Source organism: Setaria italica, chromosome IV, assembly GCF_000263155.2.
Source record: "Setaria italica strain Yugu1 chromosome IV, Setaria_italica_v2.0, whole genome shotgun sequence".
Taxonomy (NCBI): Eukaryota; Viridiplantae; Streptophyta; class Magnoliopsida; order Poales; family Poaceae; genus Setaria; species Setaria italica.
Window position 1 is genome coordinate 2,250,587 of NC_028453.1, and position 21,997 is coordinate 2,272,583.

Consider the following 21,997-nt stretch of genomic DNA (forward strand, 5'->3'; position numbering starts at 1 on the left):
ATATTCCAACCAGAAGAGCCGATGGTACAGAAAGATGATCTTAATTTCAATCGGCTGCACATTGTATAGATAAATTTGATCCTAGATTAATTACGGAGGAAACCGATACAACATCGACACCATCATTCCTTACTGATGTTATATATCGACCAGTTCAGAGGAAACAAGTATCGGCTGGGCACATAGTAGCTGATGGAGTTTTTTTTTTTATCAGCTAAAGGAAACAAAGCATCGGCCGATGGAATATAATCGGCAAGCATAGTGGCCGATGGAATTATTTTTTAGCCAATGGAACTTTTTTTTTAGCCGATAGAAGTATTTTTCAGCTGATGCAACATTTTTTTAGCCAATTGGAAAAGCTCCAGCGGGTGGGCAAGAGAGAAATAAAAAAAATGCATCGGCAGTTGTATCGGCTGATTGGAAGAATTAAAAGGGATCGGCCGATTGGAAATTGCATCGGCTGATGGAAAATGGGATCGGCCGATTGGAGTTGTATCAGCTGATTAAGAAAAAAAACAACGGCCAATCGTAGAGAAAGACATCGGCCGATTAGCATCAGTCAGTTGGAATTAGAAAAAAAACAGAGAGAGGCATCGGCCGATTAGCGTTAGCCTGTTGGAATTAAAAGAAAAAAAATAGAGAGAGGCATCGGCCGATTAGCGTCAGCCAGTTGGAATTGAAAAAAAAAAGCGTGGCATCGGCCGATGGAATATTGGTATTGCCGATTGAAAAAAAAATAGAAGAAGAAAAAAGTTGGCATCGGCCGATAAAAAATTGGTTTAGCGGATTGAAAATTGCATTGGCTAATCGGCCGATTGAAGAGAAGCATCGGTGTATTGGTTAAAATAAAGTGCAGGGAAGCATCGGTGGGTTAGTTAAAACAAAAAGCATCGCCCAGTTGGAATTAAAAAAAAAAGGAGGAGGCGGTCGGCCGATGGGAAAGGAACGAGTGAAAGCAGGGCAAAAGAACAAAACAGAAAGAAAGAAATAAGAGAAGCATCGGCCGATTGATTAGAAAAAAAAAGCATCGACCACGTTGGTGCGTTGACAAAAGAGAGGGGTATCGGCCATTCGTGCGTCTCCTTTTTGATAAAAAAAATCGGCCGATTGAAAATTGGATCAGCCGATCAAAAGTTGTATCGGCCGATTAAAAAAAATATACATCGGCCGATTGAAATAAAGAAAGCATCGGCTGGCTGGTTCAAAAGATGCATCGGCTGACTGGTTCAAAAGATGCATCGGCCGATTGAGATAAGGGAAGCATCGACTAATTAAATATATATATATATATATAGATATATATATATAAGGGTATCGGCTAATTGAAAAAATTGCATCAGCGGATTGAAAATTGGATAGACCGATTGAAAGTTGTATCGGCTAATTAAAAAAAAATGCATCGGCCGATTAACTGCTTGGCAAAAAGTATTGGCTGATTGCTTCGGCCGATTAATTGTTTGGCGATAAGCATCGGCTGATTGCTTGGCCAATAAAAAATTCAGCTGATTGGATCAAGCAAAATAGTATCGGCTGCTTATAAAATATATTGGATATTAATTTCGAAGCATGAAATATTCATACTTCGAAACTGGGGGGCCTGTGTTGACAACAAAAGCTTGCTGGTTACTGCACCAAGTTTTGGTGTCAACATACTTGATCTTTTGTTTCCACTGCCAACGAATTCATTGGCTCACAATGGGATCAAGGCATCAAGCCGATGGGGTTCTTTACATTTCAAGAGGAGTCGATGGGGCTTCAAATATTACAATCAGACGTCATTGGCTTTAAAGACAAGCATCAGACTTCTATAATTAGTTTCGGAACATGAAGCATTCATACTCCGAAACTGGAGGGCCTGTGTTACACCGAATCGTTGGACTTCTATAATTAGTTTCGGAACATGAAGCCTTCATACTCCGAAACTGGGGGGCCTGTGTTGACACCGGATTTTGACCAATCCTATAAATTCGGAGTACGAGATAATTGGAGTCACGTACAACAATAAGAAGCTAGCATGCATGCACATGGCACGGAGTCCAAATTGGCTTCATTGGATTGATTGGCAAGGAGAGGCAAGGCTGATATAAAGGAAAGGCCAGCACGTATGGATAAAAATGATTAGAATATACAACATGGATTCTGGTGCACTTTGCATGCCATACGTGGGAGGCTACCAGAATAATTATGCATGCAGTCGATCTTTGCATGTACGGGAGGTTGTTTCATAGAATAAAATATTTTAGAGATAGAGTTGGGTTAGTTAGAGATAGAGTTTTTTATTAGAAAAGATTGTGTACGTGACTTGCCTTGTACGTGGTGCGTCAGAGGCCATCCGCCCTATAAATATAAGGGGTCGTGGCCATTGTAATGATCATCACACGATCAATAATACAACATATTTACCTTTACCTTTCGGCTTCACGCCATTACCCTAGGAGTAGGAGTAATGTAGATTCTCGACGAGTTCCTTCTAGTAAGCTGGGCTGCATCGACCTCGATCTCTGGCGAGCTGCAAGTTCCGTCACCAGGTGTTCTAGGCTTTAACCACCGGGCGCATCGCTGTGGTTTCGTCTAGTTTCATCTACCAGTTATCGCGTATCTTGGATCTTTGACTTACGGCGCATCGCTTCTGTCTCGATCTACGGTATTCACCAGTTATCTCACCTTGATTAAGCTTGCATCGGCTGATATTTATCTATTCTTTCGTCTTGCCGTTCAGTTTGCTTTAATTAGCTTTAGATCGGTCATCATAGACGATAGATCATTTAATAGCCTGTTGCATCTTAATCTTGGTTACCCCTTCGAGTGCTGTTGGGAGTAAGTTCCATTGTGATTGGATTCATCAGTTGGCGGGGTTCAGATTAACGACCTGCTAAATATTTCTAGACTGCAACTACCGGGCGTATCGCTGTGGTTTCACCTAAAAATATTGGTGGTGATGTTAGTTTAGATCTCATCGGCTTGTGGCTCTAGCTATGGTGGAGCAACAACTCAACAGCATCGTGTTTCCTATCGGTCGTATGGCTGATGGTTATTGTAAATTATATTAAATCGGCTCGATCGGCCGACTCCATCGAACTTCGAGAGAATTATCTCCACCTTGTCAGTTGAATGGTCAAACTGACTGGCACGCCCGCGCACACCATGCGCGCCGATTTGGATTCTGCACTGGAGTTTAGCAGATCTCCCAGGTCCTCATGTGGTGATGCAGGGTCCACCACCTTCAGGATTTTGGGTCAACACACGCGTTGTCGGGTGTCTCCTCGGTGCAACGCCACCTTACGTATGCGTCTCACCGTGTGCAACCTTCTCCACGCTACTCGAGCCCCCTACCATCACCCAGCCGCTTCCCTCTCCCGCGCCGTCTCTGCAACTCCTTAGAGAAGAGGTGGCCCCAAAATGCCCGCAACACCACCTCGGTGGCGCCAGCGCGCCCCTGCGCTAGGCGTTCCTACCGCACCTCCATGGCATCGCTAGCACGCCTTGCACAGGCTACCCCAGCCGCGACACCACGCCACCACCGGTGAAGATACAGGAGCTATCGTGTCACACGGGCGGGAGAAGAGGAACCATTGCCGCCAGCCCCGAGCTATCGTGTGCGCCAAACCCAGGTCTCGGCCACGGGTTATTCAGTTTGGCTGGGCTACCCGGTGCAGTATATCGTCAGAAGACGGCGCAAGCGACATCTCTAGCTTGCTGACATGATGGTGGAAGCTTTTGTGCGGCTGAAGCAAAGAGGCGAAGTCGACCTGCGGTGGCGGCTTGGCTGATCGATGGAGATCTGGTGGAGCGGGGCAGCATTGCCCACCGCTCTGAAGGCGCTAAAAGAAACGGATCCGTGACATGGAGTACCGTGACGGGCGAGGCAAGGCCCCCGCATGTGGTGATTCTTCGAGGTGACGAGAATGAGATAGAGTCCAACGACGGATGTGGCGAGGCCCCCACGCGTTGTGTTATCGTGGTGGCGACTGCGAAGCAGCCTGTGAGAGGTCCGGATTCGGTGGTATCACTCTGTCAGGTGGTACGGTGCAGTCTGCTTTTATTGATTCCCTGTCGACACATGGCTATGCCTGGAGATTTTGGCAAATACATGAGCATGAATGTTGGTGTGTGCCGCCATGGTGTGTGGAGTTGGGAGGCCGCGTTGACATCCCAATCCAACCGGTTGGGTGTAGCGGCTTTGAGTTGAGTGGTTACCCACGTTGATGTCCTAATCCAACTGGACAAATTTTTTATTTTTCTTTGTTTTTCCTTTTCCTACTTATGACCTCCCAGAACTGTAGTCTTGTATTCTTAGAAACTAAAAGAAGTGTTTGCCACTGATCACGGACGGGAAGGTCGTGAGGTGGTGCGCCGGCGAAGAACCACCGATTGGTTTTCGAAGCGGCCAGGCCGGAGGAATCAGGCAGCGATTGTCTCCGATTCTCCAGGCCTTTCCCCCTCTTGCAGTACAAGGGTCCGCGGTCCGCCCCCCCCCCCCCCTCTGTTTTTCTCAATCTTGTCCTCGACTTCTTCGCTCTTCTTTCCATCGGGTGCCGTCGCTTGGCTCTGAGTTTGTTAGGGGGTGTTTGGATACCCCATGCTAAAGTTTAGCACCTGTCACATCGGATGTTTGGATGCTAATTAGGAGTATTAAACATAAGCTAATTACAAAACTAATTGCACAGATGGAGTCTAATTCGCGAGATGAATCTATTAAGCCTAATTAGTCCATGATTTGACAATGTGGTGCTACAGTAACCATTTGCAAATGATGGATTAATTAGGCTTAATAGATTCGTCTCGCGAATTAGCATAGGGGTTCTGCAATTAGTTTTATAAGTAGCTCATGTTTAGTCCTCCTAATTAGCATCCGAACATCTGATGTGACGCTGCTAAAGTTTAGCACCTAGTATCCAAACACCCCCTTAGTTTGTCTAGGCACAGTGCATGCAGTGAACTAGTGTCAATATTTACATGCCCCCTGACCTTTTGGAGAACTCTGTCTCATGCCGTTTGTTCAAAAAAGAAAAAAAAAGAACTTTTGGAGAGCTTCGCTCCACAGCTTTGTTCTTCGAAGCCGTACATCCGGCGGCGCGCCTTGCGGTTCTCCTCCAAAGCTACTTCTCTTTCAAAATATGTTGGTAACTAACATTCGGAAAATATGTTGGTAACTAAAGTTGAACCGCTATAGTTAGATTTGTCGTCACCAGTGTGCATTATTAAGGATATTACGCACTTATAAATGTCCGCAAATGTATTTGTTCAAAATTAGTGGCCAAAGTACGAACAAAAAAGTGGGAGCACAAGCATTTGATTCTTCATACTCTTGGTAGATTTGGAATCACGGTCCTCAAAGGGCTCTTGTGGTGCGGCAGAAAATCCGACTCCATTTATAGGGTAGAAAGAGGGCATAAGAATGGGAAGCACAATTTCGCCATTGAAAGCGAGCCGAATTGACTCTATCAGAAACAAGATATTTTGGCCTTGCAAGTCAAGGTAACCCCCAAAAGCAAAAAAGAAAAATTACAATTCCAAACACCAAATCTAGTACAACAGGGCTAGAATTTTTTCTTGGTAAGGATCCAAATGCACCCGTAGTGAAGAGGATACTGATGGCATCCATTACTAGACGAGTGTCCACGTTATGTACAATTCTTAAGAATTTCTGTTTCATCAAAAAGATTCTTAAGAATTTCTTTGACCGTTTGTTTTATCACTTTCAGGTGTATGGAAACATATTGTTTCATTTCTTACCTTTTTTTTTCTTTGAGACAATGGCTCTATCTGTTGATATGGGTATGTTTTATTAAATTTTGTCAGTAATATAAAGAAATTGGTATTATTGTTGGGAATTGCTATATTTTAGGTGCCTGAAATTTAACAATTTTTCAGGCTACAAGTTGCAACATTTGGAAATCAACGATTGAATAAACACTATAGGTAAATTTGCCGAACAAGATGGAAAATGTAGGACGAAGGAAAATATAAATATGAAAAAAACTATTATCGGCACGCGGGCAAGAATAATTTTTTTTGAAGAACTGGTGCCTGTCATTTAAGGAGAAGAAGAAAAGCAGTCTGATACATAGGTCCTATTACATAATTAAGAACATACTCAAATAAATTAGGAAGCAATAACATAAGGAAACTAACGCACGCTGGGAGACCCACAGCCTGTCTTCTCAACTCCATTTCTTGCTTGGTGAGCACCATAACTTGTAATGGTGGCACCGATCTTCCTTCAAAAATTCTTGGCTGCCTTCAATGTCCTTCGCTTTTGCGGCAGCAATTTTAGTTCATCACTCCACCACTTGTCCACATCAAGCCCAGCGGCCGGAACCGGGCAAGAATAATAACTTCAGCATCTACGCAGCAGGTCTCCAACTGCGAGTGACACTGAAGCTGGCCGTTCACTCTTACTAACCAACGCACTCCTCAGGGGCTAAGAAAGAACGCCCAGAACCCACCGCCGGCCGTCGCGGCCGCCATGACCCAGACGGCGACGCCGACAAGCGGCGGCATGAGCGGAGCCACGCGCGACGCGAACATCGCGGTGAGCAGCGTGGAGAGCGCCCAGACGGCGGCCTTCGCTTTGCCCCTTTCTCCAGGCCGGGCGCCCTCGAACCCGCGCAGGAAACGCAGGAGCAGCAGCAGCGCCGCGTAGGCGGTGGCCACGAACGCGACCGAGGCCGGGTCGCCCCAGGACCTGTAGACGGCGACGGCGGAGTTGCACGTGAGGACGCCGAGGCCTAGCACGGTGAGGAGCGAGCGGCCATGGCCACGGTCCATCATTCCCGGCGTGCAATGAGCTCCCTACTTTGGCAATGGCAAGTGACGCTTATAATCCGCGCTCTTGGCCGCTTTCGGTGGATCCGTGGTGTGCTGCGTCAGCACTTTTGAGCGAGAACTCGCGCTGCCGGCCATATTTCATCAGATCAGATCATCAGAATCAGGTCGAGGAATATATGGTCACGAGGAAAGTAGCTCGATCTTCCGTGATAACTGCCCGTAACTGGTTGAGGCCCTGTTTAGGAAGGGGGTTTAACACCCCTTTTAACACATTTTTAACACATTGGCTGCCAAACAGTTGTGTTAAAAGAGTTGTGTTAAAGTTTAACACCCTATTTTTTATAAACACATGGAGGGGTGTTAAAATTTGCTAAAGGTGTTAAAAGTGGTCCCCTAGTTCACATATCCCCTGGTTGCCCCCTTTCTCTCCTCCGCTGCCCCCATCTTCCTCCCTCGATCCGCGCGCGGCGCTGCCGCTCTGCGCTCCCTCCGCTGTGTGCTTGTGCCCGCGCCGCCGGTCCGCCCGTCGCGTGCCGCTGCTGTGCCCAACACCGCCGGTCCGCGCCGCTCCTACGCCGGGATGCCGCGCCGTCGAGGACGCCGCGCCGTGGGCCGTTGCTCCCACGCTGCCTTCCGCCGCACCGGGGGCCGCCGCGAATAGCGGCGACGGGATCTCGGGAGGAGGGCGACAACGGAAGCAAGTAGTGCCGGGCTATCCATCCCGCCGGCCATCCCCACCCACAGGTCCTCCCATTCTACCCACCTTCGTCTCCTCCCCACGCCGCCCCAGATCCACGGCGCGGCGAGCCGGTGGACGGTGCCTTGGTCCTCCCCTTCGGCCCCCGCGGCTAGCTGGCGGCCTCGCATGGGCGGCGGGCGGCGGCATCTTCTCCCGCCCACAGGTCCTCCTCCATCTCCACTCCCTCTCTCTCTCACATCCTCTCTCTCCTCTCGGAGGTAGCGGCGGGCGACCGGGAGTAGCTGGCGCGGCAACAGCGGACGGGGAGGAGCAGCGCAGCAACAGCGCCTAGGCGGGCGTGGCTTCGGTGGCGGGGCAGGCGGCGGCGCGGGTGGTGGCTTCAGTGATGGGCGCAGGAGTGGCTGGGGCAGCGCGGCTTCGGCGGCGAGGCAGGCGGCGGCTTCGGCGGCGCGGCTTTGGGGCAGGTGGCAGCTTCGGCGGTGGGTGCGGGAGGCGGCTTCGGCGGGAGTAGGCGCGGGCACGGAGGGCGGCTCCGAGCGGCGCGGTGAGCGGCCGCGCGGGAGAGCTTGCGAGCGGCTTCTCCTCTACCACCGTCAGCCCCTAAGTGCGGCCCCTCCGTCCCCGGTCCTCTCCTCTCCTAAGGGGCAATGTTAGGAGAGCACTCAGCTCCCACCTCTCGTCGATTAGATAGCGCAGCAGCACGGGAAAGGGTAGTGTGCAAGAGGAAGGAGGGGCAATATTGTCATTTCTCGTGTAACGTGTTAAAGTTTAACAAACTATCTAAACACCGCAAGATACTAAAGTTTAACACTCCATTTGAGGGTGTTAAAGTTTAACACCCCTTCCCAAACAAGCCCTAACTTTGTTGCGCATTCAGTTTGTCCGTGGCGCGCAGGTGCATCCACCGCTTCCGTCATTGCCGGCGCAGAAAATGTTCTGAAGCAACGGGGAAGTGGGAACCTTCTCAGGCCTTGTTTAGTTGCTAAAGTTGGGAGGTGCCAAATTACTGTTACAGCACTATAGCACACTGTAGCGTTTCGTTTGTATTTGTGAATTATTGTCCAAACATTGACTAATTAGGCTCAAAAGATTCGTCTCGCAAAGTACAACAAAACTGTGCAATTAGTTTTTAATTTCGTCTACATTTAGTACTCCATGCATGCACCGCAAGTTTGATGTGATGGGGAATCTTCTTTTTGCATAGTGCCAAAGTTGGGAGTTAGGGGTGAAGTAAACAAGGGCTCAGTACTCACACTCGCCGGAGTAGTATTCGATGCAACGACACTTCTGAAAAAAAAAAGAACTAGGGGATGGGAGGAGCGGGTGGAGCTCCCGACAGCTTGTCGGCCGTGCCCACGTGCATCTCCTCCTCCCACGTCAGCGTTTTAAAATCACCAGAAAAAATGTATATAAATTTTATGCACACAAAATTTATACACAATTTTTTATACAAAACTATTTGCATGCAAAAGTTTCTGATCGAACTTTGTAGAAAAAAATATGTGAAAAAAATTGGGAACCAAACTGTAAGAAAAAATTTGAACAAAAAGTTTTGAAGAAAATTTAGGAAGGATACGATCCGAAAAAAAATTGAAATAAAAGTTTGTGAGCAAAATTTTGTCACAAAGATTCATGGAAAAAAATCTAGAAACAAAAAATCCGAGGGGTGGACGGCAGCGGGCGAGCTTGCCTCGGGCCCGCACCGGCTCTCTTGCCGCTTGGGGAGCCCACCGAGGGGGCCCGTGTGGTGCCACCGCCGGGAGGGGGAGGTGCAAACCGCATGAGGGATATGGGTACCCCATGGATCCCCACCGATCAGGATATTGGTCAGATCTGACAAGTGGGCCCGCCGGACCAGAACGTGCGGATCGAGGATATGAAGTTACTTGGAGTACACGTTAAGGCAACAAGACTGTTCAAATCTACCTGGACATCGCGGGACGCGTTTTGTAGTACGACTCAGATTGTTTTCCATGTAACTACCGAGTAGATTAGATACAAACCAACTTATAATCCTTGATCGTCAGCCATATGAGGCGGCCAAGGGCACCTCCGAGGACATCTCATCTCATACCAAGCTATACAATCCACGCATACAGGACGTAGTGTATTTCTCTTCGGAGGCTCGAACCTGTCTAAAACTCCGGTGTTCCCTTCATGTTCTCGCAATCACCATCGAGTTTTTAGTTTTGTAATCACCCTCACCTATAAATCAACCACCTGGGTAACCTCCTGGTGGACTGCCGGGCTTATAAATCCGACAATTGACGTGCCAAGTAAGGATGGTTGCGAGATCCTCTTAGCGAGCTTGATGGCATCCCATCCCAATATTGTTTTTCCCGAGATCACAAAAGACTTCCACGTGCTCGCCCACCCATCCACGCCGAGCGATCGGGTGAGTCGTTCTATATTTAGAAGTTACAGAATGATCTGATTCTTCCGTGGCTAATTTTGAACCCATCTTTGTTTCCGATCTGTTCGGACGAGGTCCATCGTGTTGATGGATCTTCTGGCATGAGCGGATGCACTCATGCCATGGACCTCGGCCACCACGTGCGCCGGGCAGACGACGCGCGGCCAACCACGACTTGACGAGGCGGCGGCCATAAAGCCAGCGCGTGTGCTTGCATGCGCGTAGTGTGCTTGCGTAGGACGGTATGCAGATACGTCCAAACAAAGGAGTCCGGGTGGAGCAATTAACGCGAGAGATAGGGAGCTTGCTTTTTTCCTTTTTTTCTTTTTCCTATTTCTAGTTTTCTTCGTCAGTCGAATCGGCCACTACATATTACAATCTCCTAATAATTCATATGAGCTAACGTGCGTTTACATGCCTGGCATACTGGAGCTTTGCTCGACGGCCAATGGTTTTGCAGACCGTGCATGGATCATGAGCCAGGCACCTATCGACTCCAATAGACGGATGGCTCAGGCATCTTCAATCCATGGAACATCGAGCACCTATGACGTTTCTACCTTTTTAAAGTTATGTTATCTTTTTTCTTCTTTTATTATTGAATAAATAGAACCTCCGAGGTTCTTCGCATACCTACTGCCCTGCTGTTCCTTTGTCCGAGCGATTCCTGACGCTCGGGGGCTGTCCAACCTGTTCAGCAGCCCACTCGCTCTTAAGCTCGGGGCTTCCCCCAGGCACCAACCTCTGGGTCCCACTTCCTTCTCCTCCCCCTCTCGAGGCTATATGACGAACTCGTATGGTCGGCGTCCTAGCTCGCGAAACCTAAACAACCTTACGTTCACCCCTACTACAAGCTTGAGATCCGATCTTAGCAGGACGCTGGTCAGGCAAGGCTAGGTGTTTAGCGGCTACAGGCATCAGCTACACGTTGTCCTGTCGTATGCGCCAAGGGAGGGATGAAGCATCTTTTTCTTAGACCACATACGATTAAGTTCATTACATCACATATTTCATCACACAGATTAATACACCGCAAGATTTATTTTACAGGTCTTGACTCGGTGTACTTCGACGACTCGTCCAGCTCCCAAGCTCGGGGGCTAGGCACCGACGAGGACTCGGCATGCCTCCCGTCACGCGGCCGACCTCTCTGGCTCAGTGCGGGAGGCAACTCGATGTGCTTCGACGACTCATCTGGCCCCTAGGCTTGGGGCTGGACACCGCCAATGACTCGACGTGCCTCCCGTTGCCCGACTGACCTCTCTAGCTCGGGGCAGGAGACGACTCGGCATGCTTCCACGTTCCACGACTCGTCCGGCTCCCAGGCTCGGGGGCTGGGCACCGCTTTCGCCTCCGCCGGGCTTATAAATCTGACACCGCCCCCTCCGTCGGAAGTGAAAGCTAATGGAGGAGAGAGCTGCTAGCCAGAGAGGAGGGGAAAGGGGAAAACCGGAAAAGCTAATGGGAGATGGGGAAGCTGACCGGCTGGTGATAAGGTTGCAGTAAGCCCCACCACGTGCGGATGAAAAGAGAACGGGGAATGGAGGTTCGCGTCGTCAACCTGACAGAAAGAAACGACCGGTCGACCATGAATTCAGCATTGCGTGGAGCTGGTTTATTGGGCTTCACCGGCTCCCTACCATAGTGCCTCAATGGTACGGTACAGCAGCCGAAGCACGTGAAGCGGTGCCAAAGACGTCCAAAATATCGGTGGTGCTATGTGATTCACAAAATAACTCTCTTGTTGCGTTTATTTCTACAAATGGACGCAAAATATAACGTGCTGGAGAGAGGCGAGTGATCCGTGGTCATCCTTTTTACTTCGACATTACTCTGGCGCCGCAGGTTCAAAGTATCGATCTTCCTCACTGCTCCTCACTGCTGATGACGTTCTTCTTTATGAAATGGACGCCTTTATTCTTTGACGCATCCCTGGGAGTGACGCGACATCCGCGGACGGTGCATAGGATAAGCAGTAGGATAAGCAGTAGGATAATGAGCGGTGGTGGTGGTGGAGAGCGGCCGCCTGCCGGTGGGCTTTTTACTAGGTGTTGTGGGTTGGACGGCGCGCAAGGCTCAAGGTTTGGCTACAGAACTAGGAGACCAAGAACAAAATGAGACAGGCACTCACAGCATAGGGCGTAGGCTAATCCAACTCATAAACTTTTTAAAGATAACAATAGTTCAATTTGATTGGTATAATGTTCTGAGATTGAAACCGGCCCTGTTTTTTTTTTAATATCGAAGCACCAGGTCAGTTTTCTCGCAGCGGGACACTTGTCGTGGTTATTGCCTGGACCCGGTCTGGCGCAGCCCATTGATTCGTGCCGGCCCTTTGGTGTTTCTTCTTTTTTTTGTTTCTCTCTTTTGGAGAGAGAGAGAGAGAGGATGACGACGATGCGTGATGGTTTGAACATTTGACAATGAAAATAAAAAATTCGGTTGGGCTGGCCAATATGAGATGTAAATCATATATAACAATTATTACAGCAAGTAAATTGTACTGACTACCTGCCACTACTACATATATTGGTCACTTTTTTTTTAACACCATCGCAGTGCAATTAGCAGCTGCTGCCTGCAGCATCTAAATTCTAACCAGCAGCTCCCTGACACGACGACACCGAAGCCAAGTCCAGCAGGCAGAGCGGCCTCTCCTTACTTTTGCTCGATCCATCATCGGTGGCTAAGAAAGAACGCCCAGAACCCGCCGCCGGCCGTCGCGGCCGCCATGGCCCAGACGGCTACCCCGACGGTGGGCGGCATGAGCGGCGCCACGCGCGACGCGAACATCACGGTGAGCAGCGTCGAGAGCGCCCAGACCTCCGCCTTGGCCCTGCCCCTGTCCGCGGGCGGCGCGCGCTCGAACCTGCGCAGGGAATGCAGGAGCAGCAGCAGCGCCGCGTATGCGGCGAGCACGAACGCGAGGGTGCCCGGGTCGCCGCGCGACCTGTAGGCGGCGAAGACGGAGTTGCAGGTGAGGGCGCCCACGCCGAGCTTGGTGAGGAGGGAAACGCCATCGCCATGGTGATCCATTCGACGCACGGTGCGCTAGCGAAGTGTATGTAGTACGCTCCACGGCGATCACACTTGCAGCTATATATATACTACAATTGTTGGAGACTTGGTCAAGCTAGTAACGGTCGTCACATCTGCCGCTGTTCCCAACATTGTTGTCCGCAAAAGACTGGGTCGGTGCCGGCTGCCGGCCGAGCGAGACGGAGCTCAGAAAGACAGAAATAAAACGCAGTTAGCACCGACCGGGCCGCCGGCCCGGACAACGCGAGTGGGCCTAGACGCTCCAGCGGCGGAGCCGGATTACCCGTTGTCAAATGAGACCGTTGGGAAAAGTACAACCAGTAGTATCCGTTACTATCTTTAAAAAAAAGGGAGTATCACCATTCACACTAGCATCGAAAGTGATGCTGCCAACGGTCGATAGAGAAGCTGACGAAGATGGTGAGCAACGTGCAGGCTGGACAGTACATGCTGGTGAAGTGGTGATTGCATTGCCGGGTTTTCCTGGGTAGGAAACGCATGCCCTATATTTTCAACAAGTTCTAGATAATCCATCCGTAGTTGTCTTGTGGTTGGTCGGTTCAATCTCTTGAGGCTTTAACCATGGGCGGTGAAGTCAGATAAAAACGGGTTGGTGCAGCTGATTTGTGACCTTAATTTCGGCCTGCTACGCTGTAGATCCAAGGTCGTTCGTCTTTGACAGCAGCAGCACCAGCGCCGAAAGCGACACTGGCAAGTGGCAACGGTCGATGGATGGAGAAGCTGTGAGTCTGTGACGCAGATGGCGAGCAGGGAGAAGAGTGGTTTGTGGTTGCTGGCCCTCCTCCGTGGCTCCGTTAGCCAATTTTGGACCAGAAATGCTCTGGAATTTCAGCAAGTTCGTTACCCTTAGTCCCTTATCGGCAGCAATTAAGTTCGTTTTATTTTATTGTACCGCTGATGTCACAAAAATTTACAAGCAGGGCACACTATGTACACAGCTGCAAAACACGACAAAGGGGAATACCATACTACTTATATACAGCCATATACACAGCACCTCTGTACACGACAGCTTCACTAAAACATCCCAGGCTCACTGTACAGAGCAGAGCAGAGCAGATAGGCCACCTCCTCTGAAGGCTGAATAATCTTATCCACCTTCAGGGTCAGCCGTGCCCGTGCACGAGCAGAGCAAAGCACGGAACCTGGTGGCGGCGGATCCTGATCCATCCATCCGTGCCGGTCTTCAGCCGGCGACGAAGAGGGCGAAGAAGCCACCGGCGGCGGTGGCGACGGCGAGACCCCAGACGACGGCGGCCGCGGCCGGCGAAGGCATCACCGCGGCGACCTTCCACGCGAACCCGAGCGTGAGCAGCGTGGTGAGCGGCCACACGGCGCGCCTCGCCCGCTCCCTGGCCGGGGAACCGGGGGGCGCGCGCTCGAAGGCGCGGAGGTAGCCGAAGAGCAGGAGCAGGGTGAGGTACGAGCCTAAGACAAACAAGATCGAGGCGGGGTCACCTTTGGCGCGGTAGATGGCAAGGCCGGAGTTGAGCGTGAGGAAGCCGAGGCCGGCCGTGGTGGCCCAGGTCGGCGCGAGGTTGCGATTCTCCGCCATGGCAGCGCAGAGGTGCTTTATGGGTGTGTGTGGTTCGGGGGGAGCAGAGAGATGGCCAAATGGGAGAGGGAAAATCTTATCCGCGGTTGACGGACCGACCCAAGTCGCCGGTCGGGTCAAGTGGAGCAGCTCGCCGTTTATAGTCGGCAAACATGTGGCTAGCGTTTGTGCCACGCACGGGTCTGCGATGCAATTTCCTCAGAGATGTGGACACGATCACCGGAAGTCTCCGTCCACGCACCGGCATTCAATGATACAAATGGAGACAGGTGGGCTGACACGCTTTATAGTGGGCCACGGCCACGACACGGCAGCCTCTGGGCCGTCTAGCCTTACCCCTGTGGGCTTCAACGTCAAAATTTGCTTCTTTGTCGGTACGGGACACCCAAGAGAATGACGGACATCGCCGCTGGCCCGTCGCGGCGCGCGACGTATACCCAACAACGCGGCGGCACCGGCCGCGCCACCCACGACGGAGTAGCTGACAAGGGCGGTGCGGCGCATGCCGCCGGCCAAGCCAACGTGGTTCATGAATCATGACGAACGTGCCCACCGACCGACGTATCGGCTATCCACTGATATTTTTATCCCTGCGAAGCATAGAGCGTGGTGTTGAAGCTACGCACGTAGGCAACTTCACCCAGTCACGCGACTAAGACGTTTTCCTACAGTCTACAGAGGCTAGCTGGCTTGCTCACAACAAATCCAACCTATAGAATAGGATATTCCTACAGAGGCAGATGCATACGGCTCCTGAGCTCTGACTGCGAACAAGGGAGGTTCAATTCAGGAACAAGGCCCAGAACCCCCCGGCGGCCGTGGCGACGGCCATGAGCCACACAGCCGCGCCCACGAGCGGCGCCACCCTCGACGCGAACATCGCCGTGAGCAGCGTGGACAGCGCCCACACGGCTCCCTTGATCCTGCTCCTGCTCCTGCCCCCGCCCGCCGCCCCGCCACGGGCCGCGCGCTCGAGCACGCGGAGGCAGAGGAAGAGCAGCAGGAGCGCGGCGTCGGCGACGAGCACGAACGCCACGGAGGCCGCGTCGCCCCAGGAGTTGTAGATGGCGAGCCCCGAGTTGCACGCCAGCACGGCGGAGGCTATCACCGTTAGCGCCGCCGAACGCTGCTGCCCGTCCATGAGGAGTAGTAGTGGGACCTGCTGTTGGAAGTTGCAACCAGCTTTGGACAACAAAGATGTACTTACCATTACCAGGGTTTCGGAGTTGTTGCAGACTTGCAGTGCAAGGAGAGGAACCAACCAAACGAGTTACTAGCTAGTGCAGGAGTAGCTATTTGTAGATTTTTTACGCCGACATAGCAAGGTCATTACCGACTGTACTACAGCAGCTAATAGAGCCTTGCAATGTACAGCCTAGCATTCTCGATCAACCTAGAAGCTTTTACCGCCATTGATCAACCGACATTGGTGAAGTCTCAGCAGCGTCAACAACTCGTTGCCGACACGCGCGCGCCTGCACTTCAGTAGTCAGACGGACCTCTGAAGATCTTTTGGGCGGCGAAACAGCGTTGCGAGACTCTCTCGCGTTTCTTCACGGAAGCTTCGCAATTGGGCCTGCCTCTAACATTCAGTCGGTAGGCCGAGTTTTATCTCCAAGCTTACGGGCCTCACTGGCCCACAAAAATCTGGGCCTTGAAAGCTCAAATTGCTAGTGAGATTGATGGCGCGGTCGCTGTCTCCTCTCCGCCGCGATATTATACACTCGTGCCGTCGTGGGTGCATGCCTGTGCCGTCTATTTATTTCTTGCAGTAGATGTTAGTAGTTAAGTAGATCTACTACATGTTTGAGAAACAAAGGGTGTTGGCGCTAACATGTGTAGGGGCTAGACGCAGTTCAACCCCGCGTGACTTTCTCCCATACTGACGTGCAAGGCGTCCTTAAAATTCGAAACATCGCCACTGTTATCACCACATGTTTTGTGAAATACTGGGGACATATATATTTACTCAATAAACGTTTGAGTTGGCATGTAATCGTATATGTGTGCTTTGATACGTTGATTATAGCATGATAGGATTGAGGTATACTACGTATATATTAAGGACGTGGCTAAAATATGGCAGGACGACGAGAGGGGGTGAATGAGAGTCTTTAAAAATTTTTCTCAACACCAAGCTAAGTTCCAAAATCAACTCACACATCCTTCTTCTAGAATTTTCCACATCCACATAGCTAAGGAAGATGCTATTGAACCTAGGAACAACACTAGAAAGCTCTTGACACCTAGCGGAAGCAAACACAGAGAGAGTAAAAAAGAACCACAAGCTTCGGAGAAAACCGGAACCAAAAACCGAAACTTTCTGTTTTCAAAAACCGGAACCTCCAGTTTTGCCCAAATAGCCTGAAGGAGCTCCAAGAAAAATAGAAAAACTCGATCAAACGAACTCCAAAATTCACAAAATTTTTACAATGGCTTTCCAAGACTGTCAACAGTCTATTTCCAAGAGATCTCCCCAAAATAAGCAAGTTGCAAAAACCTAAACTTCCTGTTTTGCAAAACCGGAATTTCCTATTTTTCCCTGCGCGGGTCAAGATCCAAAGAAAAGGGAAACTTGATCAAATGACATCCAAACTTCACAAAATTTTAGCTAGTGGTTCGCCCAGAAGTAGTGAGTCTTTGTCCAATAGATCTCCTCGAAAAGACCAAAACTTCACCTTTGAATTCATGATTTCGATCAAGAACACAAGAAAGGAGTAGTTTTTGGGCAACACCAAAACAAGCCGAATCCGTGGAGGATTTGAGGGGGGATGAAATCATAGATGCTCACAAGGATCCTAACAACAAATATCCCCAACAAACCTCGTGGGATTTGGGCTCAAACCCGAAGAACAAAAAATCCCACGAAAATGCTTCGAATACCGAAAAAGAAAAATACTCAGGAATCAAAGATTTAGCACAAATTGAGACATCAAACACACCTAAATCAAGAAGACATCATCTTTACAAGATGAGGGCTAGCGTCCTCCCTTCATCCGCCTACTAAGATGAAGAAATTAAGAAAAAAGAGCAATCACCCTCTCATCTCCCTCTTTCCTCTCTCTTTAAGCACTTGGCTAGCCTCTAAGCAAATGAATTAGGGTTTCTAACAAGGGTCATGAAACAACCAGCCATCCACCTATATAAATAGTCCATGGTAGATGACGAAACTACCCCTACAGCTACAACTAAGATAACCGCCCACGTAGGGGCATTTTGGTCCAGATTTTTATCGGCGCATCGGACGGATACGCCACCTTCATTAATTTGCTTCGCCTCGACGCAAGCTTCGTGATGATGCCATGTGCTCTCCTTCTCAAAGTTCTGGCCGCACCGGGCTCGCCCCCGATTTTAAGGTCCAAACCGGGAAACCTACTTGCGCGGTGGTTTTGAGGCCCAAACCACCCAAACCGTCCATCTCCGCTTGTCCGCCACGCGACCTCCTCGATGTCGGCGCGTGTCCGGCCTCCGTCGAGCCTCCCGCTCAACTCGACCAATGCCGTCTCCATTCGTCATGTTCTCTCACTGTTCCGTGCACCGTGTGGACTGCCCATGACTCCGCCTGGATTCCTCAGGTCCATTGATCCAAGCCTATTCGCATTCATCCTTCACCGCCCTTGGTCCATCGGCATGAACCTTTCGCTTGACCTTCACCACATAGTGTTGGTCGCCATGTCGCATCCTACACCTGCACATCGCAAGCGAAGAGCAGCATCAAACCAACACAACGTTGTCAATTACTCATCGTCTAAGGGTGACCACCATTGGTCCTCAATCTCCCCCTTGATGAGTGCATTGACAACACCCAATACAAATTCATAGTCGAAAGAAATAAAAGAAGGAGAAGGGAAAATAAAAGCTCATTCAAGTGATAAAAAAGCCAAGTGAAAAGACAAACACAAGATCACTTGAAATGAGAAGTCTCAATCCCCTAAGATAAGGGCAAATGAATTAGGGTTTCTAACAAGGGTTATGAAACAACCAGCCATCCACCTATATAAATAGTCCATGGCAGATGACGAAACTACCCCTATAGCTACAACTAAGATAACCGCCCACGCAGGGGCATTTTGGTCCAGATTTTTATCGACGCATCGGACGGACACGCCACCTTCACGACTTTGCTTCGCCTCGACGCAAGATTCATGATGATGCCACATGCCCTCCTTCTCGAAACTCCGACTGCACCGGGCTCACACCCGATTTTGAGGCCCAAACCGAGAAACCTGCCTGCGCGGTGGTTTTGAGGCCCAAACCACCCAAACCGTCCATCTCTGCTTGGCCGTCACGCGACCTCCTCAATTTCGACAAGTGTCCGGCCTCCGCCGAGCCTCCGGCTCGACTCGATCAACATCATCTCCATCCGTCATGTTCTCTCACTCTTCCGTGCACCATGTGGACCGCCCATGACTCTGTTCGGACTCCTCGGGTCCATCGGTCCAAGCTTACTCGCATTCACCTTTCACCGCTCTTGGTCCATCGGCATGAACCTTTCGCTTGACCTTCACTACACACCGTCGGCCGTCATGTCGCATCCTACACCTGCACATCACAAGCCAAGAGCAATATCAAACCAACACAACATTATCAATCACTCATCATCTAAGGGTGACCATCATTGCTCCTTACTAGTGTATCACTAGGAGCTAGCTCTCTTCTTTGAATGTGGCGCTCATCGTCGCTAGCTCGAGCGATGGGGTTTTCGTGTGGTTTTAATTAAGCTGCGTCTTCCCTCGGGAGGCGAGGCTACTTGCTTTATATAGGGATTAGCTAGGGATCGATGAGGACCTTTGCCGCTCCACACCACCACCGCATTATTGCATGCTTGCCCCGCGCGCGCGCTCTCTCTCTCGCACATCGGGCAACACGACCATTCAAACTTTTTCTTTGCAGCGGTTTCCTTGATCGGGTATTTTAATGGTGGGAACAGAGAATCGTTCTAAGTCTGGTAAGCTACCTTTGGAATTCTTGGCCAGAAGAAGCCTGACCTTTGGAGTTTGGAGTTTGGACCGACCAAGTCTACTCTTAGCTTTGGTCGAGCCAGGGGCACGCACGGCCTTCCCGAATGCTAGGAGCGGGATAGTGGTCCTCGCCGCCCTTGCCCACTAACCAAGCTGATATGCAAGCTTCCAGTCAGGTCCTTTGCCCACTAACCAATTATATCCTCTGATAGACATGAGTGTAGAGGGAACTGGACTAAACTCAAAACATGTGTGTCTCCAATCAAAAGCTCTAAAAAGTGCTGTGCAAGACCTAAATTTTTTTTATCTTGACACGAAGCTTCTCTTTTTCTTAATTTTTGTCTCTTATCATTTTTTTTTGTTACCCTAGGAGCTGTTGATGCTTCACTCTACATCTTGTAACGTGCATCAGGTTGGGCTGGGCTCTTGGGTTGCTAGTTTTTAACGTTGTTTGACAATTGGCCCAACACTACATTCCAAATCTGAGTATTTAGCTGCAAATTAATCAAGTACAAGAAATGACTGAAAAAACCCAATCTTATATTCTAAAATACCCTAGTTACGATGTTTTATGTTCCAACAATTACATGAATTGAATTGACACAAGCAACATTACAGCACCACAAATCAAGAGTAGCTTATATTGATTGTTGCATCGAAAACACTACATTATCACGCCATTTTGCACATGTACCCCCGGTTGTTCGAACCACCGTATTTACATTAAAATCAATCAAAGTCCATGTACGAGCTGCAATAACTTCGGGCTCAACAGCAAACCATCCACGTCGCTCTCCTGGGCGACACGGACGAACCCGACACCAAGCACCGCCACCACCTCCCCCTTCTCCCTCACGTCTCGCCGCCGTCGGAAGCCTGTGCGGCAGCCGGGAGGGCGGCAGCAGGGCCAAATCGCCGGCTCTGGGGCGCATACGGCCGTATCTAGACGGTGATGGACACAAGCGGAAGGTAGCGGCGGTGGCCGGCGAGCTTCACATGTGGAGGCCTCCCTGCTGCTGCGCATGGAGATGGAGCAGGGCGAGGCAGCCTGACAGCAGCGGTGTGAAGGAGGCGGCGCGTGGGAGTGCGTCGCGTGGATCTGCGGCAGCAGGGCACGGAAGTGGTGGTTGCAGCCGGATTTGCGCGGGGGGTGGCTTGCGGCGGCTGGAGGCAGCCCGATGCGTGGTGCAGGCCGACCGTCGTGGTGGGGGGCCGTGTAGGGACATGCTGGTCTTGGGCGCGAGGGGCGTTGCAGTGGCCGGCGACAGCGGCAGCCTGGTGGCCCTCCAGTGGCCCTCCGGCTGCTGGATCCACCATCCCCGAGGGTGGATCCGTTGCCCCCTTCGCCGGATCACTGTTACAGTGTCGAGCCCGGAGCAGTGCGGCGGCAGCGGCGGCTGGGAGGAACGTGGCCGGTAGAGCGCGCGACGGCTAGGAGGCACGCGCGGCCAGGAGGAGCACGGCAAGCAGATGCAGGATGTCGGCAGGGATGTGCAGGCGGTGGAGGGCGCTGCGTGTGGGTAGCGATGGAGGGTGTTGACAGAAACGGATGTGGAGGTACGGCGGCATGGCGAGTGGAGGCTTCGCGGTGGTGTCGCTTCAGCTAGGTTGCCGTAGGAGTGGTCTGGGAGTATCGAACCATGTACGTGCAGTGAGAGGTTGTATTGCTGCGGGCGAAAGCTCTCATCGGCCTTCATGCTGGTGGACATGACGGCGGCGTCCTAGGACGTCGTCTTCCCCGTTGGGGATGTCATGTTGGAATTACGACCTTGCTGCATGGGGTTCTCTAGGTGAAAACCCTGTCCAGATCCTAGATGAGCAATGATGGCGCCATTGGTGTCGTATCCTCCTTGGAGACGTCGTCTCTAGAGGCCCAACTTGGTTCGTGGCATTGTTGAACTATTGTCATGGGAGGCCATAGCCTATGGTGGCAACTCCGCCGCGTGGTGAGCTGAATGGGTGTTGCCGAACCCATGTGCAGGCGATCGAAGTTATGGTGGCGGCCAGTGGTTGTTGCATGGTTGTCGGATTTGGCTGCTTGCAGCGGACCGCGGTGGTTGACGTTGCTTGGCAGAAGTCAGTGCGGTGTGGGACTGCGTCGGAGGACGGCGCTTATGGCATCGACAGCATGGGACGACTACGCTTGCAGCGGACCGCAGCGGGTGGCTCAGCTTAGCCGGGCTATCCAGCACGGTACATCGTTTGAAGACGGCGCAAGTGACTTCTTTGGCTTGCTCACACGATGGAGAAGGCTATGTACGAGGGTGAAGCAATGAGGCGAGGTCGACACACTGTGGCGGCTTGGCTGATCAATGGAGATCTTGGGGAACGGGGCAATAGCGCTCAACACTCTGACAGTAACAAAAGAAACGGATCCATGACGTGGAGTACTGCGGCAGGCGTGGCAAGCCCCCGCGCGCAGTGTATCTTCGAGGCAACGAGAGGGAGGCAGTGTCCAACGGCGGATGTGGCGAGGCTCCCGCGCGTTGTGTTATCGTGGCAGCGACTGCGAAGCAGCCTGCGAGAGGTCCGGATTC

The 21,997-nt window shown here is 51.1% G+C and overlaps 4 protein-coding genes across 4 annotated transcripts; all 4 read right to left on the reverse strand.

Annotated features, from left to right (window-relative positions):
* Positions 1-6,009: 6,009 nt before the first annotated feature.
* LOC101768121 lies at positions 6,010-6,883 on the reverse strand. The gene has a single exon (XM_004964489.3). It carries the CDS (start codon positions 6,772-6,774, stop codon positions 6,418-6,420), a length of 357 nt encoding a protein of 118 aa, XP_004964546.2. The 5' UTR covers positions 6,775-6,883; the 3' UTR covers positions 6,010-6,417.
* Positions 6,884-12,314: 5,431 nt separating this feature from the next.
* On the reverse strand, positions 12,315-13,079 carry LOC101768522. Its single transcript, XM_012845421.2, has one exon. It carries the CDS (start codon positions 12,918-12,920, stop codon positions 12,561-12,563), a length of 360 nt encoding a protein of 119 aa, XP_012700875.1. The 5' UTR covers positions 12,921-13,079; the 3' UTR covers positions 12,315-12,560.
* A 719-nt stretch (positions 13,080-13,798) lies between these two features.
* On the reverse strand, positions 13,799-14,622 carry LOC101768920. The gene has a single exon (XM_004964491.3). The coding sequence runs from the start codon at positions 14,497-14,499 to the stop codon at positions 14,131-14,133; it is 369 nt and encodes a 122-aa protein (XP_004964548.1). The 5' UTR covers positions 14,500-14,622; the 3' UTR covers positions 13,799-14,130.
* A 588-nt stretch (positions 14,623-15,210) lies between these two features.
* On the reverse strand, positions 15,211-16,448 carry LOC105913542. Its single transcript, XM_012845441.2, has one exon. The coding sequence runs from the start codon at positions 15,707-15,709 to the stop codon at positions 15,281-15,283; it is 429 nt and encodes a 142-aa protein (XP_012700895.1). The 5' UTR covers positions 15,710-16,448; the 3' UTR covers positions 15,211-15,280.
* Positions 16,449-21,997: the final 5,549 nt, after the last annotated feature.

Bases quoted from the DNA above. Each gene is read 5' to 3' on its own strand.
- LOC101768121 (XM_004964489.3), bottom strand. From the start codon at position 6,774: ATGATGGACCGTGGCCATGGCCGCTCGCTCCTCACCGTGCTAGGCCTC.
- LOC101768522 (XM_012845421.2), bottom strand. From the start codon at position 12,920: ATGGATCACCATGGCGATGGCGTTTCCCTCCTCACCAAGCTCGGCGTG.
- LOC101768920 (XM_004964491.3), bottom strand. From the start codon at position 14,499: ATGGCGGAGAATCGCAACCTCGCGCCGACCTGGGCCACCACGGCCGGC.
- LOC105913542 (XM_012845441.2), bottom strand. From the start codon at position 15,709: ATGGTAAGTACATCTTTGTTGTCCAAAGCTGGTTGCAACTTCCAACAG.